A 27,802-nucleotide genomic window follows, 5' to 3' on the forward strand; every position below is an offset into this window, starting at 1 on the left:
GGCATTTCTAAAATTTTGAGCACTTGACTGCCACCTCAATAATGTTCTTTTAACTAGTTTTGTGTGCATATGTATCTCCACAAAAAAAAAAACTTAATTAAGATCTAGTTAAAGCTGCAGGCACATATCAGTGTTGTGAGTGCCTATTTCTTTTCAAAGCATTTGAGGATTTTGGGGTGTTTTTTTTAAAGAAGGCTTTAAGCATTAGAAATCCCCAAAACATAGAGTTAAATTAAGCCTGCACTTCCGAAACGCTGCACCGAAACTGCCTGCAGCCCTTACTCCTCCTCCTGCTTCTGCTTCTGGCAGCGCCCTGGACTCGTGATCAGACCCAAGCACATGACATGAAGCAGCTGCTGATACAGCGGAGCCACAAGAGGGAAGAGGACGGGAACCGAGGTCAGAATCAGAAGGCTGTTCTGCTTCATTGGCAGTTTGGGAGTTATCCCTTCCCCTCCACTCTCAACACACATGTAGTATGACAAGTTCCCTTCAGTATTAAATGTGCGCAAAAGATAATAAATGAATGAAAGAGAAGGACGGGTGGGGGGAGCCTTGATCACATGAGGGGAAGCAGGAACTGGAGCTGGGCACCGGCAGTTTCTGCAGAGCAAGTCCGTGCAGGAAGTCGGAACTTCAAAGAAACAATTGTAAGTAAAGTCATTGTAAAGGAAAACACATTTGTGTGCCTAGGATTTTGTAATGTGAGCAAAGTGATTGCAAGGAGAGTCACATAGATACACTAGTAAAAGTAGAATATTAAGGGGAGGCACATTTATAAAGCGCAGAAGTAAAGGAGATGTGAATTTCAAAAATCAAATGGGCAGAGAGAAATGAAACTATATCCAGCAGTTGGATTGACAGAGTAAATAGGTAAGCCCATATTATCACTTCATTAAAATCAAAGTAAGATACTGCCATTTAAATTAAACAATTTTAAATAATTTCAGTACTTTTTAATGATATGATCATGTAAAGGCAATGAATGAAGTGAATGAAAGCCCAAAGGAGAGGATGTACTGTGCCTATAATGAAAAGGAGGACTTGTGGCACCTTATAGACTAACAAAGTTATTTGAGCATAAGCTTTCGGAAGTGAGCTGTAGCTCACGAAAGCTTATGCTCAAATAAATTGGTTAGTCTCTAAGGTGCCACAAGTACTTCTTTTCCTTTTGCGAATACAGACTAACACGGCTGCTACTCTGAAACCTGTGCCTATAATGCTTCTGTGGGTATGTTAATGCTTCTCTCAGTGTGGTAATTTGCCTAATTAATGCTTCTGGAGTGAGTGAGATGAAAGGGGTGAAATATCTGCTGATGTAAGTGAGCGATGCTACACGGAAGTCTCTAGAGCTGAGCCCACTTCCAACAAGACACAATTTCAGCCTAGGCCCTCTACACAAGAACGCTGACTGTGGAAACAAATCCATTACAATCGTAATTATTAAATGGATTATCATCCATGCTGCTTTTGTTTGAAAAGGGAAAAGGATAACAGAGAGTTTGAGTTCTCAGTTACCACTTGAGTTACATTTTTGAAGAGTCGCACAATATTTGCAGATTCGTATGTGAAAAAATAAATTACATGTGCCGTTATTTCATTTGTGACTGTATTTGTGATTACTTATTTCTGGCCAGATTCCACCATCGGTATTCTTGCTGGGAAGTCCTTTACTCTGAGTTAGTTCCCTTGACATCATGGAATAAGGTACTACTCAGCATGAGTAAGGGAGTTAAAATCTGGCCCTTGGTGAATTGAACTGCATATTTTTTCTATGAGAGAAAAAAGGTAAGTGAGGCATTGTCTTTTACTGGGCCAACCTACCTTGTCTCTCAAATATCTTGGGACCAAGGCAGCTACAACAACACTGCAAACAACTATTTTTTCTATGACAGGTTCAGAGTAGCAGCCGTGTTAGTGTGTATCCACAAAAAGAAAAGGAGGACTTGTGACACCTGAGAGACTAACAAATTTATTAGAGCATAAGCTTTTGTGGGCTACTGCCCACTTCATCGGATGCATAGAATGGAACATATAGTAAGAAGATATATATATATATATATATATATACACACATACAGAGAACATGAAAAGGTGGAAGTAGCCATACCAACTGTAAGAGGCTAATTAATTAAGATGAGCTATTATCAGCAGGAGAAAAAAACTTTTGTAGTGATAATCAAGATGGCCCATTCAGATAGTTGACAAGAAGGTGGGAGGATACTTAACATGGGGAAACAGATTCAATCTGCGTAATGACCCAGCCACTCCCAGTCTCTCTTCAAACCCAAGTTAATGGTATCTAGTTTGCATGTTAATTAGAGCTCAGCCGTTTCTCCTTGGAGTCTGTTTTTGAAGCTTTTCTGTTGCAAAATTGCCACTCCATTATGTTGTTTGTTTGGGGGTTTTTTTTGTTTTGTTTTTTTACAAACATATAGCAAAATACTGTAAAAACTCTCTGAAACAGCTTGCGTTCTAAATAGACCAGACAGACAAAGGATGTGAGGGAAAACAGAGGCCTAGACAGGTGGAGTAAGTTGCCCCATGCTCTTCTCATGGCGGGGTACCTTCTACTCCAACCCTAAGGAATCTCCTGGTTTTTTCTTGGGTGCTCAAAGAGAAAACACCCCAACACCCTCCAGGGGGAAACATTTAAATAATTACATTCATTTCGCTCCATGAGGAGAGTAAACTTTTCACCTGCTGATCCTAGTTTCAAGCAAAACCTGTCACTCTGCTGCCGCAGTGGATAATAGGGCCAGTCCAGCAGGAATGGATGTCGGGGAACACAGTTCTTCCTTCTTTGCTGAAAGCAGAGGGAGAGCTCCCTCTCTTCTTTGGCTGATCATGTAAGAGTTCCCCATCTGGTTTCAACCTGCTTTAACCACTGAGGCCAACTAAGGGGCATTTGCAGTATTACCAGGATCCTAGAACCAGGAGCTACTACTTGGAAGATTGGCCAAAATCTCATCCACAAAATGAAGCCCCTCAATAAAAATGCCCTGATTTTCACAGACCTGAGCACCTCTGAAATTCAGGTCACTTATTTTGATGACTAATATTGGAACCCAGGTTTGGAAAATTATGGCCACTGTTATTTATAAATATGTGCTACTTTTCCAATAGCAGTATTTAGTGCATCTGCGTGTGGAGATGCCAGACTGCACTGGGATGTTATTTTAGTCTAGTATAAAGAGTGGTACAAATACAATGGTACCACATAACTATCACACCAAATACTCTCCTTTATATTTAGTTTTTGGAATCTTTACACATTAAACTTCTGCTGTCATGGACAAAGTTCAGTGATTTCGTGTGAATGAAATGTTTTACATTTCATTGCCACCTGGGGCTATTTCCTGATAAATTCCCAGCATTAGCTTTTACCCATAGTCCTCTAAATGTGGTGTTTCTAATTTATTTAATATTTGTTACACGCTTCTCCCTGCATGAAACAGCATTTCAGTAGTGTCTGTGACAGCAAATACTCTCTGCAAGCTTTCCCTCACTGCATTCTTCCCAAAAGTTTCCTTGGAGGTTTAAGGAAGAAACTTTATGGCTTCCCCCCCACACATTCCGCAGAAAAAAACCTAGGGCCCCTTAAACTCCATGGAGTGTAAGAGCTGCAGCAATCCTGGGGTTCCATACTGGCTCTGTGGAACCACTGCCCTGCCCACCTTCCCCTCCATTCTGGTTTCTAGGCAATGTGGTGTGACTAGAGTCTCACTGCCAAGACTTCTTCCACCAGAGGAAGAGATTGCACTGAATTGCCTAATACTTGCTGTCATGCAAACCCAAAAGACATCAGCCTGCTTGGTTCCAGGCCATCTCCCACAGCAACATTCTGGAGCTAGGATCATTCCAACATCCAATATTAGCACCTGTCCATAAAGAACCACAGGCCTTCCCTTAAGCCAGATACATTTGAGTAGTCATAATTCTGTGTTATGGCTGTGTCTGTTCTCTAACTACTCACGTTTTTCTCCCTAATCAAAATTTTATGGCGGTAGCTCATAGGCTACATTATTCCTTACAAATTTTTTCAGCTTTTGGGAAGTAGAAAGCAGGACCTTTTAAACCCCCAAATTACTAAAAATCAAACCCCATTAGGACTGCTATGATCCAATGACATATATTTATTTAATTCTCTTCTCTGTTTTCAGAAGCTGCCTGAAAGGATCTTCATTTAAACAGCATCACAACAAGAAGCATTTTCAGAACAGAAATGAACAGCTGGAGAGCAAGTAACAGCTCCGTCAACAGCAATGGAACAGATCTCACTATTGGCTTTATGTCTTCTGCGATAGCTGTCTTTTTATTTGGGACAAATTTTGTACCTGTTAAGAAATTTGATACTGGTGATGGTAAACAATCTGTTTTTGTTTTTTAAATAGTTTTACCAGTTGTAAGAACAGTGTTTTAAGTTTTACACACTTTCAGTGAGAAAATGGAATCTGCTGGTTACTGAAACTTCCTGGCTATGTCCACATTCGCCCCAGCACAGCCTTAAGCTACAGAGAGAGGTGGAAGAATCACAGCATTTTTAATTCACAACAATTCGTTTTGTAAACGCAATAATAAAAACGCCAGGAAGTGGAAAAACTTTGAGAGGCCCTTCTTATATCTTGCCATCCACTTACGAGAGATGGAGTATACTGCAGGATGCTGGAAGATGGAAAAGCAAAAAGTGAAGGGCCTTTCAGTCCCCCGCAGTTTGCACATTCTCAAATACACACTTCAGTGTGTAGTATTTACCCTTTGTAGCTGGTGATCTATTAAATATCTCCATCCCTTGAGTCACATTATTGTAGATAACATTAAAAGCAATCAAAAGTAGAAACTTGAGTACTTCTGGTCTTGGGAATCTGATAACACGAAACAACCCCTTTAGTTTCTTACTTATGGTTTATGATTTTGCCACAGCACTTCACTTGCTTTATACCGGGGTCATGCTATATCTAGGTATATGTGAAGACATATTATTTGTTGGTTATCAGAGTACCACGATCAAAAAAGGCTTATCCCAAATTACTTTTCTGTAACCATGTCTGCATTAGAGGGTGGATCCTAGCCTCTGTTTTCTCCCCTATTTGTGCCAATCCAGCACTGCAAAGGGGACAAAAAAGTGGGCTTAAATATTCAGCAAAGGATTCCCCTTGTATAAGGGAAGTCCTGGGGAAGGAGGGGCATAAAGCCAGAAAATACTTCACCCACTCCTGGCCGCTCCGAGTACAGGATCTGCTGGGAGTGAGAGGAAGTTTGGCCAGAGTGTACAACAATCTGGCTATCCTGTGTTACTGGTACAGCTCCAGGACTGTCCCACACAGTGCAAGTTAGAGCAGGGGTTCTCAAACTGGGGGTCGGGACCCTCAGAGGGTCACGAGCTGTCAGCCTCCACCTCAAACCCCGCTTTGCCTCCAGCATTTGTAATGGTGTTAAATATATTAAAAAGTGTTTTTAATTTATAAGGGGGATCGCACTCAAAGGCTTGCTATGTGAAAGGGGTCACCAGTAAAAAAAGTTTGAGAGCCACTGAGTTAGAGTAATTTCTAGGCTGTTCTAACATGTTCATGGTTGGGAGGGAAAGTAACTTAAGTCCATCCTCTTCAAGAGCCAAGCAGAGCTCATGTGCACCTGAGGATCTGGGCACTGTTAACTCTGTCCAAGCAAGTATAGTTACCAAGCATACGGAGAATGCGAGAACCCAGAAAAAGATGATTGGTTGACTGCTAACATCTTGCCTCAAAATATAACCTTTAAAAAATATTGTAACATGGCTACATAAACATAAGGTATAGTTCTCTAAAATGTGTGACCAGGTTTCAATTGTATCTGTATAATTCATCTGAGACATATTATATGAACAAGAAACAACAGGTTCACACGTACAATACTTGAAAGAAATCTTTTTTTAAAAACCATTGATGGTAACATATTCATTAGTTTGTCTGTTTTCTCCCCAGGAATGTTCTTCCAGTGGATTCTCTGTGCTGCAATATGGATAGTATCATTGGTGGTGAACCTTATTCAGCATAGCCCTACGTTTTGGCCTCTTGCTATGGTTGGGGGAAGTGTATGGGCTACAGGTAATGAGGAAGAGATCCTACTTCTTCAGAGACACAGTAAAGCTAATTCCTCAGAGGAGGCAGAGATAACATTGAAATATTTGATATACTAAATGGATCTTTGTTATTTCTACACTGTGAATCTCTGCCATTATTATATGTATTACTGTGAACATGATATTTTACAGTTTTATCATTGACAGTGGTCTTCAGCAGCCTTATTTAAAAACCCAAAGTAATACAGGTACCAAATAATATCCATGTTTTAGAAGGGCTGAAGAAACAAGATGCTAAAGGTACCTTAACCATATAGCAACAGAGGCTGAATGCTTACATTTTAAATGGCTATAAGAAACCTATTGGTCCAAGTTTTTTGAAAGTCCAAAGTTAAGCTTCTAAATAAGTGACCTGATTTTCAAGAGTGCGAGCATCCAGCAGCTCCCACTGAAGCCAGTGGGAGCTGGTGGGTGATAAGCACTGTGTATTTCCTAATTTTGTCCTCAAATTGGATTGATATAAATTAAACCTTAAAGAAACATCACGAAAAAAAAAAAAAAGCATGAAATGACTAGACCCTCTAAGGTGTAGTGCAGTGCAGGGCTCTTTAATAGGAAGCATCACTGAATAAGACAGATTCTTCTCCTTAGGGACAGAAATATCTCTAAAACCTCTTTGCAGAATACAGAAATTTTCAGTTTAGTAAGTATATGGGAAAATATAAAAACTCAAGAATACTGGTCTCTTCCTATTCCTAAAACATGATTATTGCACAGTTAGACATAAATGGCATTCTCTTCTTGAGAGAAATTTAGGACCAGATACCAGGCATTCTTGTAGGGTTGAGGTGCATTAAAGACCTTACATACAATGCCTTCAGCACCTTCCTTTTGTAAGCACCAAATTCACACCAAGAATAGCTTTCAAAATTGTGGATGATGAAGAATTGAAGAAATTGTGTTTGTGTGTGCGTGCGTTTGTTAAATATTTAACAACAACATCATGTACTGCATATTGACTGATGTTGTTCAAAAGATCTGAATTTACAAACCATATTGAAATTCAAAGTACAAATATGAGCACTCAATTTTAAAACCAAAATATTTTGGCAATAGAATAATTTTGCTTTGTGTTTTTCCATATTGCAGGTAACATTACAGTTGTCCCCATTGTTAAAACCATTGGTTTAGGTCTTGGACTCTTAATCTGGGCTTCTTTTAATTTGCTAACTGGCTGGGCAAGCTCAAGGTAACTACATTTGAACTTAAACTGCACAACATGAATGCTGTCATTTCCTCACTAACAACTCTAATGAAAATATTCAACATGAATGCAAAAGATGTATCAAATAGAAAAGATTTTTTTTCTCCCAATGAAATATACAGGTTAATTGTAATCCATTTTGCTCCCTTATTTGTGAGATTCTCAATAAGAGGAAAATGTTTACTGGATCTTCTTTGCAAAAGAGCCTAGATGCTCACTCGTCTGATTAATTAAAATCATAGTTTTCATGTGCAAGTAAAATGCTGTTTATTTTCTTGTTTTCTTTATCATCATAATTGTGCATGGTTAAATTAATTTCTTTTAGCCTGGACATTTACATTTACATGCCTTTTGGCAAAACTTCACTAAGCATGAGCCCAGTCCTGATAATCTGGACTTCAGTGGGACTACTTGCATTAGTAAGGATTTCCAAGACTGGAATCTAATTTTAAATTTAATACATGTAAATGGAATCAAATAAAGCTGTGGTTAAATATTCCAGGTTCGGCTGGTTTGGAATTGACCCAGAAGAGGTATCAAAACCCATCTTAAATTATATCGGAGCTGGACTTTCAGTGTTAAGGTAAATACTCTTCCTAATAATAAACAACTTCTTTGATTTAAAAGATCATAGATTTAACGACTAAGGTGTTGATTTAATAGGAGAGGATGTGTGTTAGTTGAATACATTTTGCAAATGCAGTTCATTTAAAACTTAATAAGTTGTCCTATCCAGTGAGACAGAGAAATATTTTCAGAATTAGACAAATGTTAATTCCAATTCAGTGGCAAAATAGGTCTTCATAAATGGAGAAGCGCATTTTTATGCCAATGGACATGTTAAATACCATCCCAGATGTAGACTGATTGATTGTCATAGTTAAATTCCTCAAATGTTTCACTTTGCAAATTGTTGGGCAAAGCCTTCCCTAGAAAAGGCTATGATCTCCTGGTGGAATTTGTCTCTCATCAGTCCTTCAGAGAAGTGGAGTTTGCTGCTTCTTTGCCCCTTTCCATAGACTAGGCCACAAGACCCTTCCTCAAAGCTGGCAGACTCCATAGATTCAGCTGAATCCAGGACCATCCACGCCACCTCTTGCCCCCAGAGGCTCTGCAATCCCTAGCAGTGAAGCTCTGAAGCCATACTGCCAGAATTCCCCAACCATGGCATCCTCCAGGACCCCCTACAATGCCTCCAATTCTTTATTTATATATGGGAGCAGCTATTCTATGCAAGACACTTTCCAGACACTTAGGGAGGATGGAACTCACAGTTTAAGCATTTCATCTAAGCTTCATAGGCCTGGAGAGGGAACAATGTGTGTTTGCCTGGTCTTCATGGAGGAGGCTGAAATCCCCCCTTCCCAATATTCCTTCCTATCCCCTCAGGAGGGGGAAGAACCATGCATGATGGGGACCCGCACCATTCTTTGGCATTAAAAACCAAACCCTGCCAATCCTGATTTACAGATTCACCTGATCAAATTTGAAAGTTAAATATGTTGGTAATTACTCCTATTTAAACCTCAGTGTCCCACACTCCTACCAGTCACAGAACTAGGCTTTTGAGGAGGGGCTTAACATTTTCAGTTGAATTGAACTGAAAAACATGTAAGACTATTAAAAAACAAAACAAAAAACAAATCCGAGTACTGCCTGAGGAAATGGACCTAGAATTTCTATTCTCAGTTTATGTGCCAGGCCAAACTAAGTGCAGTAAGCTGCTGAGTCTGCTGCACAGAAGCTGTAAATGTAAAGGTGTGTTAAAAACATCCTTATTATAAACAGTTTAGTTACCATCTAGAAACACTAATTCTGGTACATGTAGTATGCTTTTGCTTTTTGAAAAGAAGGTCTCATTCATTTTCTCCTCTCCTTACCCTCCACCCCCACCCCATGGAGGGTGTATATAGAATTTCCCTTAGGATATCCCAGTGTACATCTGCTATAGTTTGAAAATGCGGTACTGGGCTATGACAACTGTCTTTAGAAAAATAATGTAGTGATATATTAGAACAGTGACATTTACATCCTATTAATATGACAAGAGATAACTATAAGGACTGTACTACGTTTTTAAAAGTGGATTTGATCAGATTATTTACTTGTGTTTAAATTAATTAATAAGATTAATCAAGCTAGTTAAGAGTTCATTTCAAGATATACTGAAGTGTGACATTGTCAAACCAAGGATGAAAAATAAGGAACAAAATGAAAATGTGGATTATGCCTTCAACTACTTTGTTTTTGCCCTGGGGTATTAAATTTTATGAAATGATGTTTGGTACATGTTAATGTACTTTTCTCTTCACAGCACTATCATATTTCTTTTTGTAAAAAGTGAAGTTCAAAGTTCTTCAACTTCGTTAGAAGCCACCCCATTACTGAGAGAGAGTGTAAGTACACTGACTGTTGTTTTACTTCACTGAAAATATGCATCAGCATAAAAAGAAAAGCAATTACTTGATGTTACCCGGATTTGCCAACATTCATGGTCAAATGGAGATGCCCATTTATATGAACTTCAATTTATGGGTCTTGTAAGATTGATAGCATATAGCAACAGAAACAGCTTTTCGCAACAGTCTGGTTGTTACTGGCTTGGCATGTTTTATAAGTTCACAAGTCCTTTTCTATTATGACACAGGTTTTATAAATGATTGAGAATATCCCCCCATGTCAGAAAGGGGAAATAATTTTAATTACAGCTTTTGGAGCTAAAACTGAATTGTAAAAGTAGAATATTAGATAAAAGGAAGCAAACAATGTGTCTTGGCAGCCAGATTCCCTGCTGCACAGCAGAGTGGGGAAGCTAGCAGGCAGGTAATTATGACTCCCTGTTTCTTGATCCTGGCCTTGGCACAGGTTAGAGACCTGAGGCTGGTGCCAGATGGCTGTTGTCCCTTAGGGAGCATGAACCAGGGAAGGATAACTGGAGCACAGCAGCACGCTTCAGTCAATCTCTATCCCCACTTCACTATGCTGCCTGAACTGGGGACCACAGGAAGGGAGGCATAGAAGCCAACTATGCCCACTGGATTCCTCCATATCAAGGGAATCCTCAGCAGGGGATTTGTGGGTGGAGCAAAGGAAGCAGAGAGTGGCATAGAATCTGCTTGTATTATAGAGAAGGATTCAGTGTGTGCATGGGAAGGCGAAAATAAGCAGAAATGGTTATGGATCTGAAACGATACTAGTGATGGCAAAGGACCCACACAGTCAACAACAACACTGGAAACAGAGAACAAACAAAACCTCTGGATTGTAGCACCCACCAAATTTAAGGGAAAACATGTTTTGAAATCCAAATTTGCATTTGGATTCTCTCTCTCTACAGTGTGTTGAGTTAAGCCCCAGAGTCAGACACGCTGAAGCCTTTGAAATCCTGAGCCAATCTTTTTGGTTTGGGCCTATCTGTAAACCCATGTCTCCTGACTTTCGTTGGGAAGATTTTTTCCCCTGATGTGTGACTGGTCTATTTTAAAACATGCACTTTTTTTTGGATGTTTTCCAAAACATTTGACACTACAATTGTAACTGTTGTCAACAGTCAGTCAACAATTCTGAAAATACCTGTTCTGATGCTTCATGGGTAGACAGTCTTTCTCCACTGCGAAAAAGAGTAATGTAAGTAGTTACCATTTCTTTTCTTCGTTCTTGCTAGTTGACCTGGGTTTCTTGAAGTTGCTACAAAATAGTAAAGGAACTTCTGTGTCCTGTACTGTATGAAGCACACTGTAACAAATGATTGATAATTTTTAAAAATGTTAGTACTATAATGAAGAGGTGTAACTGCAAAACTACTTAGATACATTTTAACTGGATAAAAGTGTTTGTCCTTCTAATTCTTCAATGTGCTGTCTCTTACTGGCCACAATATTAATTACAATTACAAATGATCTATACTGTCTTGTGGAGATTACTTAAAATAGATTTTCAGTGACTTTTCAATTGTCCCAATATGTGTTTATGCAATCATATGCAGAGATTACAGAAACACAGGATGCTGTGGTCAGTTTTATGCAAGACTGTGTTTATTTTCTCTTGACACAGACTTAGTTTAAGCTTGATATTAGGCAAAGGTTTCCAACCATCAGAGGAGTGAAATTCTGGAACAGCCTTCCATGGGAAGCAGTGGAGGCAAAAAACCTAACTGGCTTCATAGAATCATAGAATCATAGAATATCAGGGTTGGAAGGGACCCCAGAAGGTCATCTAGTCCAACCCCCTGCTCAAAGCAGGACCAAGTCCCAGTTAAATCATCCCAGCCAGGGCTTTGTCAAGCCTGACCTTAAAAACCTCTAAGGAAGGAGATTCTACCACCTCCCTAGGTAACGCATTCCAGTGTTTCACCACCCTCTTAGTGAAAAAGTTTTTCCTAATATCCAATCTAAACCTCCCCCATTGCAACTTGAGACCATTACTCCTCGTTCTGTCATCTGCTACCATTGAGAACAGTCTAGAGCCATCCTCTTTGGAACCCCCTTTCAGGTAGTTGAAAGCAGCTTTCAAATCCCCCCTCATTCTTCTCTTCTGCAGACTAAACAATCCCAGCTCCCTCAGCCTCTCCTCATAAGTCATGTGCTCTAGACCCCTAATCATTTTTGTTGCCCTTCGCTGGACTCTCTCCAATTTATCCACATCCTTCTTGTAGTGTGGGGCCCAAAACTGGACACAGTACTCCAGATGAGGCCTCACCAGTGTCGAATAGAGGGGAACAATCACGTCCCTCGATCTGCTCGCTATGCCCCTACTTATACATCCCAAAATGCCATTGGCCTTCTTGGCAACAAGGGCACACTGCTGACTCATATTCAGCTTCTCGTCCACTGTCACCCCTAGGTCCTTTTCCGCAGAACTGCTGCCTAGCCATTCGGTCCCTAGTCTGTAGCGGTGCATTGGATTCTTCCGTCCTAAGTGCAGGACCCTGCACTTATCCTTATTGAACCTCATCAGATTTCTTTTGGCCCAATCCTCCAATTTGTCTAGGTCCTTCTGTATCCTATCCCTGCCCTCCAGCGTATCTACCACTCCTCCCAGTTTAGTATCATCCGCAAATTTGCTGAGAGTGCAATCCACACCATCCTCCAGATCATTTATGAAGATATTGAACAAAACCGGCCCCAGGACCGACCCCTGGGGCATTCCACTTGACACCGGCTGCCAACTAGACATGGAGCCATTGATCACTACCCGCTGAGCCCGACAATCTAGCCAGCTTTCTACCCACCTTATAGTGCATTCATCCATCCCATACTTCCTTAACTTGCTGACAAGAATACTATGGGAGACCGTGTCAAAAGCTTTGCTAAAGTCAAGAAACAATACATCCACTGCTTTCCCTTCATCCACAGAACCAGGAATCTCATCATAAAAGGCGATTAGATTAGTCAGGCATGACCTTCCCTTGGTGAATCCATGCTGACTGTTCCTGATCACTCAAGACTCAGTTTGATAAGTTTATGGAAGGGATGGCATGTGGCCCATTGGCAACTGGCAAAAGCAAATATCCCCAACGGCTGGAGACAAGACACTATATGGGGAGCATTCTGAGTTACCATAGAGAATTCTTTTCCAGGTATCTTTCTGGTAGGTCTTGCCCACATGCTCAGGGCCTAACGGATGGCTACATTTGGGGTTGGGAAGGAATTTTCCCCTCGGTCAGATTGGCAGGGACCCTGGGGGTTTTTCACCTTCCTCTGTAGCATGGGGCAAGGATCACTCACAGGTTTGAATTAGTGTAAATGGTGAATTCTCTGTAGCTTGAAGTCTTTAAACCATGATTTGAGGACTTCAATAACTCAGCCAGAAGGTAGGGGATCTATTTCAGGAGTGGGTAGGTGAGGTTCTGTGGCCTGCAATGTGCAGGAGGTCAGATTAGATGATGACGATGGTCCCGTCTGACCTTAAAGTCTATGAGACTTTTACCTGCTTGCTTTATGCCTGTTAGTGGTCACCCTGTGTGGTGGATCTAAATGTTCACAGCTACCAGCACATCTTAGTAAAGTTCATTGTTGTGTCTTGTCATTAACCTTGATTGTACACTCATTAGCTCTTTGTTCCATGCTTGTACAGCACCTAGCTCTGTGGGGCCCTGGATAGGGCTCTAGGCACTACTGTAATTTCTATATCATTACTAGCAATTTGCATGTGCAGCGTGTTTTGCATAGTATCATTCTCAACCTGTTATGTCTTAAGTATATTATCTAATCTACTGGTTAATAATGGATTCCTTTCTTTCTCTCTCTCTCTCTTTTGTTTTTTTAAGAGGCTGTACCCTAGCAGTAGTAGCTGGAATATTCTATGGTTCCAGCTTTGTGCCCGTGCTCTACATCAAGGACCATGGTAGAAGAAATGAAACGCTATACAGAGGAGCAAGTCAATTTGGTAAAGGCCATTGAGCCATTTTTATTTCACCTTATAACTACTGTATGTCCTATTGATTTTGTAAATTGATTTGGTGATTTTTCCCATGCCTCCTGGTGTTCTGTGGTGACAAAGGAGTCGGTGCACATGATTCTCCACTACCTTGCCCTGTTTGTAGTCACTTACAGCTGGGCAAACTGGGTGCAATCACTCCCATTCTGATCTGGTAGTGTTTTCACCCACTTTGCGCAGGTGTAAATCCCTACACAAGATGTGAGGCAATGGCCAGTCAGGCCCAGTGAATGCCAAACTTCACTGATGTTCAGACACAATTTCATTCACAACAAAATGTTTTTTCTTTGAAGCATTTTGAAATGTAGTCACATTTTCTACTTATTTTTCTTGTGAGAGGCCATATAGATTTTCACTGCTGCATTGGTAGGCAATATTCCAAATATGTAAGGAGCCTAATTAATATAAATGTTTGGTTTCTTCATCCATTTTTCAGCTCATGCTCTGCTTTTACTGTGCAGAAAATATATTTATATGATGATTATATGAATTACCCCCATTAAGTATGGGGATAATTATCAATTATGGGAAAATATAGACACCACCTGCTTTAAAAGTGGAAATGCATTCAGCTGCAGCCAAACAAGACAAGCTCAATTTTCTCTCTCAGTTGCAGGCTTCCAGTGGCATTAATTACACCTGGGGTGGATGTGAGAGAACACCAGGGCTTACTATTCTATGTTCCTCCAGCCCTGGCCAGCATAGCGCCAGAAGTGAGTAGGTTGAGGGCATGAGCCCAGCCCAAGCAGGGCAGAGAAACTGATTTAGTGCCTACTAACGGAGCTGGAAGGAGCATTTCAAGCCATCCTTCCCCAGGGTTGACCACCCCCTACTTTGCAGCCCTATCTGCGTCTCCTTTGTCTTCCAACAATTCATGCAAGTGTATTGTACCACGGTCATTCTCTCGCAATTTCTTGTGGGAGTGGAGGCTTCATAAATTGTCCTCCTCACAGTGCTGCAGTAATAATGAACCAAAGTCTCTAATTAGACAGGTGGACAATGAGCTTCTTGGCTCCTGCAGTCTTCATCACATGACAAATTCACATAGAGCAGAGGACCTAAGAGATAGCACAAATAAGGAAAGAGTCTGTCTACTCACATAACAAGCTTAGGAGTGCAGCATTAGGACAAAAACAAGGGATTCCTTTTCTTCTTGAGACAAAAACATTGGTGCTTAAGTGTGAGGTTTAGGCACCCAAATCCCACTTTTAGGCTCTACTGTGATCCATACTCTTGAGGTCCCTTCTAGCCCTATGTTTATATGATTTTATGGCATAGTCAACCCAGTGAAAGTCCCTTATATAATTTAACCTGCATGATTGAACAACTTCATCTATAGTAATATTTGCAGTCAAGTTTGGGTCACGTGGATAATGCAACAAGCTCCCTTCCTTTGTTTTTCTTATTTTTGGTGGTTTTTTTTTTTTTTTAAATGGATGGACAATGACCAAACTTCAAGTTGTTAGTATTAGTGTCTTATGCATTTTTGTATTTATGCACACTATGTATGAAACAGCATAGAATAAGTTTAGTAAAAATATTTACAGTAACTGTGATTTTAAATCTTTACCTCTGTGCCATTTCTGTTTCAGATTTAGACTATGTCTTTGCACACTTTAGTGGAATCTTTCTTACAAGTACCATATATTTTTTGATCTACTGTGCAGTCATGAAAAATAAACCTAAAGTTTACCCTGAAGCCATAATACCAGGTATGACTATTCAATAAAGTAGTTATTAATTTAAGTTACTTCCTGTAATCATTTCAACTGTACTACTATAATGATTCCAAATCATACTCTTGGGATTATGGTTAATTTTGGAAGTACGTTCTCTTGACTTTTGGTATCTTTTGAAAGAACACATGTGAAAAGGTTGGGAGACAATGAAAAATTGTGGTCCAATTTGAAATGTGATGTTGCATGTTAAAGATGTTCTGAAATTGACACGTTGCCAGAATGGAGAACACATTGCCCAGAAAATTATAACTGAGACCTACATATTGTACTGATCTTTGAAAATTTTAGAACTTCTGTGGGGAAGGAGTGAGGAGAAAAAAAATATATCCTCTTTGCGAAAGGCCAGATGGTGATGCGGTGTCACTGCAAATGTAAGAAAAATAAACAGAAACTGAATCAACAGAAATAGCTGTAAATTCAGTAGTGGTGAGCACATTTGGTTTCCATGTATTTTTCCAGAATTCAGTATCTAAGCAGAATTTTTGTGACAGCCATACAGTTTAAATAGTCTTAAGCCAAAAGACACTTTGACCTCAAACTCTTGTCCTGTTATTAAATGATCAGTGATTAACTGATTTTTTTTCTAATTTAATGCTGTGAATAATACCCATTGAACAAAGCAAAACCAACAAACAAAAGCCAGGCTAAACATTTTCCAGACTGACATATGAATGCAAAACCACAATTTCCTATACAGCAGTATAATAGTAAAGCAATTAATTACTCCATGTATGTGCTCTTTCACTTTGGTAATAATGCATTATTTTACTATGTTATTGCCATTTTCTGTAAGTGTTCTTTGCTGTAAGTGTTAAGAGAACAAAAGTATAATAATTTAAATCTGCCTGGGACAAAGACTAAAGTTTGAAAGAATGATTCTTTTGATTTCAGCAGAAGTTCTCTTTCCAGCCCATCCTATCAATGTTTACTTTTGCTAGGAACATTAAGGCACATATTGTACTTCATATTTTGTCTTTATGTTGAGTAACAGAAACATTTAAGATACCAAATTTCACGATCAATTTTAAATGCAAACATTGTATTACGAAACATTATTCTAAATACAATTACATCAGTCCTTACTGTTTCAGTCAAATCCTACTGTGGATCTTAGAAAATCTGCACAACGAGATCAAGCCATATCTCCAACCAGGACTGGGCTAGCTGTGACAGACTAACAATATCATGTAATATCCTGAACAAACCTTATGGAATTAAGATAAACTTAAATAAATAAAGTTAAACCTTACTGAATTAGGTTTAATACCTTTGGGGTACGTTATATTAAAAATGCAGTTCTGTATTTGTTATTGTATGTACCTTCATTCATAGGACGGAGGGGAGTGCTAATATACTTTCTCCATTATCAACCTTTTGAAGGAACCAACAGGCAAGAAAAAGGTTTTTGATTGATAGCCTGGTTTTAAACTGACTCAGGGCCTTCTTTCTGGTCAAGCAAATGGACAGGACTCCTGGTCCACAGAGAGTTCCAATCTTTAGGGTAGGTTTGGAAGTACTAGGCCTAATGGGATCTCATAAGACTGGGTATTTGCTCTGAGCTGAACTTATAACCACAAGGAATCCCCTTGGGAGGGAGATTGAAGAACTGCTTTCTCTCCAGGATCCAGTTAGCATTGGTAAGCTTATTAGTACGTGTGTAGGTTTTTATTGTTTTTAATATGTTTTCTCGGTAATGCTTTTTACCTTAAAAACAAAGTAAGCATGCATAGAAAGTGCTTACTGTAACAATTACACCTATTAACCATCTCTGAAGAGAAAGCAAGCAGGTGTCCTTGAGCAGCCTGTCTGTGCTGGGAATAATAGAGTGTAGGCAGGGAACTGTGCCACCTGGAAATTCCCCAATAAGAAGAGAGAGAGTGACACAGAGGTCCATTCAAGAACAATGGTTGGGAAACTGGAAGCCTGACAATGGGTGCCCTTGCTGAACCACTGAGGGGAAATGCAAATGCAGTTTCCTGAATTTTGACACCACCTAACTGCTCACCCAGAAATACTTCCTGTGGAGTTACCATTCTATGGCTGTTTCTCTTGGAGAGGATGATTTTAACCCTTAATGTTAGATTTAGATAATAATCGTCAACATACTATTCAGATTCTGGTTTACATTTGCACGTAGTAAATTGTAATGTCTTTCACTGCCTGCTGTAGGTGGCCTATATTTTGTTGTAGATAGTTTTCTGATTGGAATTTGTTGTTTCTAGGGTTTGTTGCTGGTGTACTTTGGGCAATAGCCAATTGTTGCTGGTTCATAGCTAATCACTACCTCAGTGCGGTGGTCAGCTTTCCAATAATCACTGCTGTGAGTACCTTTTTAAAAAAGTTGTTAATTGTGTCATTATTATTTAAAATGAGGGTTTTCTTTTTCCTTTTGGGGGATAATTTTCAACTTTGAGGTGTGCAGTCTGTACAGCCAGTCTGTAGTTCTAGTTCTGTGTCTCCCCCATTGCCTTTGGCTTTTAGGAAAGTATAATTATGACAACAACCATCTAGGGTGGCATCAAGGGTTGAATTAATGGCCTCCACATCTAAAAGAATGAGTAGATTTTAAGTGAGAGAGTCAGTCTCTGTAAAAGACCCTCATCCTCTGTAGATGAGGTGCGGAGGGAAGAGACACTGATCAGCCAGTTACACTTTTCACTGTATTCCTCACAATTTGTGATATTTTCTGTCTTTAATATTTATTTTGCATAAAGTTATGAATTCAGATATTAATCCTTTTGTGTGTTTTCAATACAGTAACTCCTCCCTTAATGTTGTAGTTATATTCCTGAAAAATGCGACTTTAAGCGAAGCGATGTTAAGTGAATCCAATTTTCCCATAAGAATGAATGTAAATAGAATCCTCTGGACAAAACCTTAAAGTTACAGAAAACAGGAATAAACCTCCCCCTTAGCACAGGGAAAAGTCACAAGAAAAACAAAAGATAAACTAATCCACCTTGCCTGGCTTACCTATACTGGTTGCAATATTGGAGACTTGGATTGGGATGGGTTGGAGAAGATGGATTTCTGTCTGGCCCCTCTCAGTCCCAGGAGAGAACCTCCACACAAAACAAAGAGCACAAAAAAAACCCCTTTCCCTTCCCCCTCCCTTCCCCCAAGAGACTCAGGGCTTTCTTTCTGATCAAGCAAATGGACAGGACTCCTGGTCCACAGAGAGTTCCAATCTTTAGGGTAGGTTTGGAAGTACTAGGCCTAATGGGATCTCATAAGACTGGGTATTTGCTCTGAGCTGAACTTATAACCACAAGGAATCCCCTTGGGAGGGAGATTGAAGAACTGCTTTCTCTCCAGGATCCAGTTAGCATTGGTAAGTATCTTTGGTTCTGTTGGTCAGGTGCTAACCCGGTTATCTGAGCTTCCTAACCCCTTACAGATAAGGAGGAATTCTAGGCTACCCTTAGCTGTATGGTTCTGAGAGGGGGGGTTAGGTTCCAGGGAATTTTTTTTTTTTTTGCCAGACAAAAGACTATTGTTTAAAACTTATACACAGTGTAAGTTGTAAACAATTTAATACTGTACACAGCAATGATGACTGTGAAGCTTGGTTGAGGTGGTGAAGTCAGAGGGTGGGATATTTCCCAGGGAATGCCTTACTGCTAAAGGATGAACTAGCACTCAGCTGAGCCCTCAAGGGGTTAACTCGTTGTTAATGTAGCCTCACGCTCTTCAAGGCAGCAGGAATGGAGGGAGGAGAGACAGCATGGCAGACAGACACACACACTGTGTGTGTGTGAGAGAGAGAGAGATGCGCATTTTCCCTTTAAGTATGCTGACGCACTCTTAAGTACACTGCCTTGTTAAGTTAATCAGCAAGGTGAGACCACAGCTGCTGCCAGGAAGCTCCTTCCGTCCTGAGCCCTGTCGTGTGTCCCCCTGCTCTATGGAGATGGGGTAAGTGGGATGCAGGAGCTAGGGGGAGGGGGACACCCTGACATTAGGCCCCTCTTCTCCCCCCCAGCAAGCAGGAGGCTCTGGGAGCAGCTCCAAGGCAGAGGGAAGGAGCAGTACATGGCAGTGTGGGGAGGGACAGCTGAACTGCCTGGCAATTGATAGCCTGCTGGGTGGCTGCTGCACAGGGAACTTAGGGGAGCGGGGAGCTGATAGGGGGGCTGCCAATCCACCCTGGTTCCAAGCTACCACCAGCTAGCTGCAATGGGCTGCTCTTCCTGCAAGCTGTGGACAAAGCAGGCGGCTGCCAAACGATGACGTTATAAGGGAGCATTGCGCAACTTGAAATGAGCATGTTCCCTAATTGATCAACGTAACAACGTTAACCGGGACGACTTTAAGTGAGGAGTTACTGTACCTAAAACATGCTCTTTGTTACAAAGATTAATGGTACTATTTGTGTGACTGAGGCTATGTCTACACTATGAAATTAGGTCGAATTTATAGAAGTTGGTTTTGTAGAAAGCGTTTTTATACAGTCGATTGTGTGTGTCCCCACACAAATGCTCTAAGTGCATTTAGTCGGCGGAGTGCGTCCACAGTACCGAGGCAACCGTCGACTTCCGGAGCATTGCACTGTGGGTAGCTATCCCACAGTTCCCGCAGTCTCCGCCACCCATTTGAATTTTGGGTAGAAATCCCAGTAACCTGATGGAGCAAAAACATTGTTGCAGGTGGTTCTGGGTACGTATCTTCAGGCCCCCCCCCCCTTCCCTCCCTCCATGAAAGCAACGGCAGACAATCATTTCGCGCCTTTTTTCCTGGATTACCCGTGCAAACGCCATACCACGGCAAGCGTGGAGCCTGCTCAGCTCACCGTCATCGTATGTCTTCTGGGTGCTGGCAGACGCGGTACTGCATTGCTACACAGCAGCAGCTCATTGCCTTTTGGCAGCAGACAGTGCAGTATGACTGGTAGCCATCATCGCCAGGGTGCTCTTTTAGCCAACCTCGGTGAGGTTGGTCAGGGGCTCCTGGGCAAACATGGGAGTGACTCAGCCAGGTCATTTCCCTTCTAAGTTTTGTCTCATGGCGATTCAGTCCTGCCGGCAGTCGTACTGCACCGTCTTCTAATGCGCAGCCAGGAGACGACGATGGCCAGCAGTCATACTGCACCGTCTTCTGCCAAGCACCCAGGAGATGACGATGGCTTGCAGTCGTACTACACCGTCTGCTACCAGCAAGATGTATAAAGATAGATGAAGTGGATCAAAACAAGAAATAGACCAGATTTGTTTTGTATTCATTTTCTCCCCCCTTCCTCCCTCCCTCCCTCCCTCCATCCATGAAATCAACGGCCTGCTAAACCCAAGGTTTTGAGTTCTGTCCTTGAGGGGGCCATTCTGTTTCTCTTTGATGCAAAGCCATCCCCTTTATTGATTTTAATTCCCTGTAAGCCAACCCTGTAAGCCAACCCTGTAAGCCATGTTGTCACTCGCCCCTCCCTCCGTCAGAGCAACGGCAGACAATCGTTTCGCGCCTTTTTTCAGCACAGATGCCATAGCTCTGGGAACATGGAGCCCACTCAGATCACCATGGCAATTACGAGCACTATAAACACCGCGCACATTATCAAGCAGGATATGCAGAACCATAACCTGCAAGAAAAGCAAAACCAGGCAAGGAGGAGGCGACTGCAGTGCGGTGACGAGAGTGATGAGGACATGGACATAGACTTCTCACAAAGTACGGGCCCCTGCAGTGTGCACATCATGGTGTCAATTGGGCAGGTTCATGGCGTGGAACGCCAATTCTGAGCTCGGGAAACAAGCACAGAGTGGTGGGACCGTATAGTGTTGCAGGTCTGGGACGATTCCCAGTGGCTGCGAAACTTTTGCATGCATAAGGACACTTTCATGGAACTTTGTGACTTGCTTTCCCCTGCCCTGAAGTGCAAGAATACCAAGATGAGAGCAGCCCTCACAATTCACAAGCGAGTGGCGATAGCCCTGTGGAACCTTGCAACGCCAGACAGCTACCGGTCAGTCGTGAATCAATTTGGAGTGGGCAAATCTACTGTGGGAGCTGCTGTGATGCAAGTAGCCAGTGCAATCACTGAGCTGCTGATATCAAGGGTAGTGACTCTGGGAAATATGCAGGTCATACTGGATGGCTTTGCTGCAATGGGATTCCCTAACTGTGGTTGGGCCATAGACGGAACGCATATCCCTATCTTGGGACCGGAGCACCAAGGCAACGAGTACATAAACCAAAAGGGGTACTTTTCAATGGTGCTGCAAGCACTGGTGGATCACAAGGGACATTTCACCAACATCAACGTGGGATGGCCGGGAAAGGTACATGATTATCGCTCGCATCTTCAGGAACTCTGGTCTGTTTCAACAGCTGCAGCAAGAGACTTACTTTCCAGACCAGAAAATAACCACTGGGGATGTTGAAATGCCTATAGTTATCCTTGGGGACCTAGCCTGCCCCTTAATGCCATGGCTCATGAAGCCGTACACAGGCACCCTGGACAGTAGTCAGGAGCTGTTCAACTACAGGCTGAGCAAGTGCAGAATGGTGGTAGAATATGCATTTGGGCATTTTAAAGTGCGCTGGTGCAGTTTACTGACTCAGTTAGACCTCAGTGAAACCAATATTCCCATTGTTATTACTGCTTGCTGTGCGCTCCACAATATCTGTGAGAGTAAGGGGGAGACGTGGGAATGGTTTCAAACAGCAGCCCCCTCATTTCCCATACGAAGTAGCCATTGGGTTGGCCATTAAAAATGGGTTGGCAATTTAAAAGGAGGGGCTGCGGTTTCCGGGTTCACGTGCAGCAGAAACCCAACTAACCTCCCCCTCCTCCACACACACACCCAGTTCTCTGGGATGATGGCTTCACCCGTCTCCCCACCGCATGGCTAACAGCGGGGAAGATTTCTGTTCAGCCACAGGGAAACAGCCCAGCAGGAATGGGCACCTCTGAATGTCCACTTACTAAAACCACCCTATTTCAACTAGGTGACTATGAACGATATCATTCTCCTGAGGGTAACACAGAGAGATAAAGAACGGATGTTGTTTGAATGCCAGCAAACACCGGGACCATACGTTGCAATGCTTTGTTCTGCAGTGATTCCCGACTACGTGCTACTGGCCTGGTGTGGTAAAGTGTCCTACCATGGAGGACGGAATAGGGCTGCCCTCCCCAGAACCCTTTTGCAAACGCTTTGGGAGTACATCCAGGAGAGCTTTATGGAGATGTCCCTGGAGGATTTCCGCTCCATCCCCAGACACGTTAACAGACTTTTCCAGTAGCTGTACTGGCCGCGAATGCCAGGGCAAATTAATCATTAAACACACTTGCTTTTAAACCATGTATAATATTTACAAAGGTACACTCACCAGAGGTCCCTTCTTCGCCTTCAGGGTCCGGGAGCCCACTTTGGGTGGGTTCAGCGGGTACTGGGTCCAGGTCCAGGGTGATAAACAGATCCTGGCTGTTGGGGAAACCGGTTTCTCCACTTCCTTGCTGTGAGCTATCTACAACCTCCTCATCATCATAATCTTCCTTGCCCCCAGAACCCGCTTCCGTGTTGCCTCCCACTCCTTGGACGGAGTCAAGCACAGCGTTTGGGTAGTGGTGGCTGCACCCCCTAGAATGGCATGCAGCTCATCATAGAAGTGGCATGTCTGGGGCTCTGAACCAGAGCGGCCGTTTGCCTCTCTGGTTTTCTGGTAGGCTTGCCTCAGCTCCTTAAGTTTCACACGGCACTGCTTTGGGTCCCTGTTATGGTCTCTGTCCTTCATGCCCTGGGAGAATTTTTCAAATATTTTGGCATTTCCTCTGTTCAAACGGAGTTCTGCCAGCATGGATTCGTCTCCCCATACAGTGATTAGATCCCGTACCTCCCATTCAGTCCATGCTGGAGCTCTTCGGCGATTCTGGGACTGCATGGTCTCCTGTGATGATGAGCTCTGCATGGTAACCTGTGCAGGTGAGCTCGCCACGCTGGCCAAACAGGAAATGAGATTCAAAAGTTTGCGGGCCTTTTCCTGTATACCTGGCCAGTGCATCTGAGTTGAGAGTGCTGTCCAGAGCGGTCACAACTGAGCACTCTTGGATAGCTCCCGGAGACCAATACCGTCAAATTGCATCCACAGTACCCCAAATTCGACCTAGCAAGGGCAATTTCAGTGCTAATCCCCTCGTCGGGGGGGGGGGGGGAGGAGTACAGAAATCGATTTTAAGAGTCCTTTAAGTCGGAAAAAAAGGGCTTCGTCGTGTGGACGAGTGCAGCGTTAAATCGAGATAACACTGCTAAATTTGACCTAAACTCATAGTGTAGACCAGGCCTTAGATAAGCAGCAGCTGGCCTATTTTGCCTATTTTATTTAAATATATGATACAGTACATATGAGCAGTTAGTCTTTTGTAGCTGCATAAGTTTTATCTTCCACTAGATAAAGGGCCACTTTGCCAGGTACTCTGTGTCAGTGTAAGAGATGATGTAGCAAGTGAGCTTATGCTGTTAATGTATGTTTCTTTTTGTATAGGGGAACTGTAGTCTTGTGGTGCCAATCATGCTTTTGGCTTTGGGTGAAATGCACTTTTTTTAGTTTGAATCAACCTCTCTACTCCATTTTAGAGGGGTTGGCATCATGGGTTTCCAGCCAGCTCACTGTCACACACCTGTTGTTGACACTCTTCCCCACTTTATTCACCTTGCATGTATTAAGTGTAACATGAGAACTCATTCGTTGCTCTGTATTTTAAGTGACATATTTTTGTTCATAGTATGACGATTTCCTGGTATGTATTTAATAATTCTTTCCTTCAGGCATTGGAAGTCATAATATAGCTTTCACTGGGAAAAGAATAGTATTTCCAGGTGCTCTTCATTATCACTAAGTTTGCTGTCAGCTAGGAAAACTGTAGTATAACATCACTGATCAATGGTAGTTTTATGACCTGTTCATCTGGCCTGACTCTGTGGGGATTATCCAGATTATTGCTAAATAAAAGAGGGTGCATTTTTAGTCTTTCACTTTCACGACAAGTGTTTAAGGCAAACTTTGTTCAACTAGTTAGTTTTAATAATGAAATAAGTATTAGGAATAACCATGGTAACTGCTAAGATCATGTGCAGAAGCCTGAGTAGCCTCCTCCAACCTGGACTGCAGATGAAAATCTGATGTGAGACTTACTAGTTGGAGAATATCAAGAATGAATATAGTGGCAGGTTCAAGATTCTGTCTCTGCAATCTAATTTAGGTCCAGATCATGCCCTCTCCTCAGATTTTCTCCCCCTTTTCTTCCTCCTGCAGGATTTACTGACCCTTCCTTTGAAATCTTTACAACATTTCTGTTTTGTTCATAAGCATTTACAGTTGCATTACACAGGAAGGAAAGGTCTGAATTAAGCATTGAGGAAATTGCCCATTTTTAAGAAATGCTATATTTATTAACAAAGCTAACCTTGTTCTTTAGGGCCCTGGTTTTGTAGCGGCTATGTGGGGAGTCCTGGTATTTAAAGAAATAAAGGTAAGTCCAATGGTGTCCTAACTTTTTACCTGTAGCTGACTTCAAGAATTGCATGTGAAACCTGAGACTTGAGGATACATGGTACAATGCTGTCTCCGTGAGTCTTCTTCTGCACCTGTTATAAGTGGGCAGATGCAAGATGGAGCTTTGACCATTGTCATGCCAGAGTATTTTTTCTAAGAAAAAGTTTGATGTGACTTTGGGGAGCTTTCATTCACTTTAGAAGAATGAAAACTTGAATTCCACATCTGTATAAAAAGCAGTGAGAAAGCATGAGGGACTTTTTGCAGGATCAGGAGGCAAGAGCCCAAGAACAAATGGATTATTTAAGAATATAACCAAAAGACTTTTTGGATATTAAACATGTTTTCGATTGACAAGGACAAAGGTAGCTATAACATGTTTTAGATTAATGGAGTACTATTTTTGGATGTCTGAAAGAAGATTTTAGAAGTCTCATGAGTAGACAATATACTTTGCTGTAATTTTAAAAATTGTATACTTTAAAGGTTCTACATTTTGAAAGATTAAAATGGGAATACCGCTAAAATTAGTCTCTGCTGTTTAGAGAGATTACTAAATGCTACCACTATAACTAGAGCTGGATGAAATATTTGTCAGACTTTTTTTCCCCCCTAGTTGAACAGTTGCTTGCTTGTAGTTTGTGAAATTTACATAAAACTGAAGAGCTTTGATTTTTATTTTATCTTATTTTTGGGAAAAAAATTGAAAAGCCATTTTCACTTTAAAAGTCACCCTTTTGAAATTTGAACAAACTTCTAGAGCTGGTGGTGCCACTGTCCCATGAGTCACATTGTCTAGTGGATTAGGCACATAGACCCATATAAGGGATTATGCACCTAATTCCCATTAAAATCAATGAGAGTTAAGCGCTTTTGTTGGGAAAGGGCCTAAGACCCAGATCCTTAAAGGTATTGGCACTTAAGATCATGCAAGTACATGAAAGTGTCATGGACTTCAATGGGACTACTCACATACTTAAGCATGTTCTTATAGGTACATCCACACTGAAATAAAAACCTGCAGCCCAAAATCAGTTGACCCAGGCACGCAGGGCTCAGGTGTTGAGGCTAAAAATTGCAGTGAAGACATTCATGCTTGTGCGAGCAGCCAGGCTTTGAAAGCCACCCCCCTTGCAGTGTTTCAGAGCCCAGGCTCCAGACCAAGCCCGAACATCTACACTGCAATTTTTGAGCCCTGTGAGCCCGAGTCAGCTGACCTGGACCAGCCACGACCATGCCACAGGCCTCGTATTGCTGTGTGTATATACCCATAAGCACATGCTTAACTTTAAGTAAAGTTGGTAAATATCATTGTCTGAGCTACATATATGAGGAAAGTGAGGATCAGCCAACTCCCTGAGCCAACATCACACAGCAAGTCAGTGTCCAAACCAGGATTAGAACTCAAGTTGCCCAGTTAATTTGTAAGAATCTATTCAACTAATTTTGCCTCTTTTGCTGTTTGAGAATTGCCCTGGAGTAGAATGAAATTTCTCAAACACATTCAAAGTTATTTGCTGAATAGTTTTTGTGACTAATTCCTATATAAAAATATATATGGCTGTGTAGATTACTCACCATGAGCTGCTTTGTGAACATTCTTTATGAACCGAGGCCAGCTCCCTTTGAAGTCAATGGAAAGACTCCCATTAACTTCGTAGGCCTTATTTAAGCAATGTTTGGCTGGGTTTGAATAGACACATCAATCATGCTCGGTTCCCTGACTGGAAGAGAGTAACTCTTCTGTTGTAAGCACTGAACTTGGGATTCACTTTCCATGAGTATTCACTTAAAATTTGTTTCTAATAAATGGTTTCAGAGTAACAGCCGTGTTAGTCTGTATTCGTAAAAAGAAAAGGAGTACTTGTGGCACCTTAGAGACTAACCAGTTTATTTGAGCATGCTCAAATAAACTGGTTAGTCTCTAAGGTGCCACAAGTACGCCTTTTCTTTTTTCTAATAAATGTCATTCCAGAAAACTCAGTTATTCATGCAATCTACTGTGAACAATGCAATTTCACCTTCATTTTACTCCCCCCCCCTTTCTAAAAACAAACAAACACTGCTTTATATACAAGTGATGATATTACATTTTTCTTCTCTTTCTTTGACTACATAGGGATTGAAAAACTACCTGTTACTCTCCATAGCATTTTGCGTCATTTTGGCTGGGTCACTCTCCACAGCTTTTTCTAAAATTTGAAGGGTTTGCTTGGACCAGCAGATGGTGCTACTGTTTAATAAAAACACTCTAAGAAGACGACAATCTCTGAAATTTTCTAAGCTGATTAATAGATCTTAACGCTAACAAGAGACAGGCGAATGTTCATCATTCAAGATTTTTTTATGCCAACTGAGAAAATTCAGCAGAGTTTGTTTCAGGCCTGAAACAAGTGAAAGATAGTGTGGAATATATATTTTTTAATATATTGAAAGATGCCAGTGTTGTCTTTCTGGATGATTGTAGGAGCAAAAACTGGCCTTCAAAGGGTTTCAAATATTTTTATAATTTTCTGTGTTAGAGTGCATTGGTCTATAAGTTATCATTGAATCAGGATATGTTTTAATTCACCTTTGCAGGTTGGAGGATAAAGGGAATGTTAATTCTGGGTTCTTAATATTTTACTTCTTTGCAAGGCAGAACACTTGTTTTAATATATTGTTTGTTCTGGTGTATTAGGGCTGATATGCAAAACAACCTGTAAACAAAGTAACCATAGCATCACTGAAGCAAGGTTTGTTGGAGTGGGGCGTTGTTTTGTATTGTTAGGACGTTATCTATTAAAGTGACATTTTTTATGGTAAACTGAATCT

At 41.4% G+C, this 27,802-nt stretch overlaps 1 protein-coding gene across 13 annotated transcripts; it reads left to right on the plus strand.

Annotated features, from left to right (window-relative positions):
• The first annotated feature begins 329 nt into the window (after positions 1-329).
• TMEM144 (transmembrane protein 144) lies at positions 330-27,794 on the plus strand. 13 transcript variants are annotated; one of them, XM_043545897.1, is made up of 13 exons: positions 330-650; positions 1,638-1,788; positions 4,164-4,364; positions 5,964-6,086; positions 7,211-7,310; positions 7,828-7,908; positions 9,640-9,721; positions 10,876-10,952; positions 13,594-13,712; positions 15,356-15,475; positions 17,725-17,822; positions 24,912-24,965; positions 27,108-27,794. In XM_043545897.1, exons 3-13 carry the CDS (start codon positions 4,226-4,228, stop codon positions 27,189-27,191), a joined length of 1,077 nt encoding a protein of 358 aa, XP_043401832.1. In that variant the 5' UTR covers positions 330-650; positions 1,638-1,788; positions 4,164-4,225; the 3' UTR covers positions 27,192-27,794. The 13 variants fall into 13 exon arrangements, with proteins under 13 accessions (XP_043401832.1, XP_043401838.1, XP_007071341.3 ...); XM_043545903.1 differs by having other exon boundaries at positions 1,638-1,707; XM_043545899.1 differs by having other exon boundaries at positions 639-873.
• Positions 27,795-27,802: the final 8 nt, after the last annotated feature.

This window comes from Chelonia mydas, chromosome 4 (assembly GCF_015237465.2).
Source record: "Chelonia mydas isolate rCheMyd1 chromosome 4, rCheMyd1.pri.v2, whole genome shotgun sequence".
Taxonomy (NCBI): Eukaryota; Metazoa; Chordata; order Testudines; family Cheloniidae; genus Chelonia; species Chelonia mydas.

Bases quoted from the DNA above. Each gene is read 5' to 3' on its own strand.
- TMEM144 (XM_043545897.1), top strand. From the start codon at position 4,226: ATGAACAGCTGGAGAGCAAGTAACAGCTCCGTCAACAGCAATGGAACA. The intron at 13,713-15,355 runs GTAAAGGCCATT...TTTCTGTTTCAG, and splicing joins CAGAGGAGCAAGTCAATTTG to ATTTAGACTATGTCTTTGCA. The intron at 24,966-27,107 runs GTAAGTCCAATG...TTGACTACATAG, and splicing joins TGGTATTTAAAGAAATAAAG to GGATTGAAAAACTACCTGTT.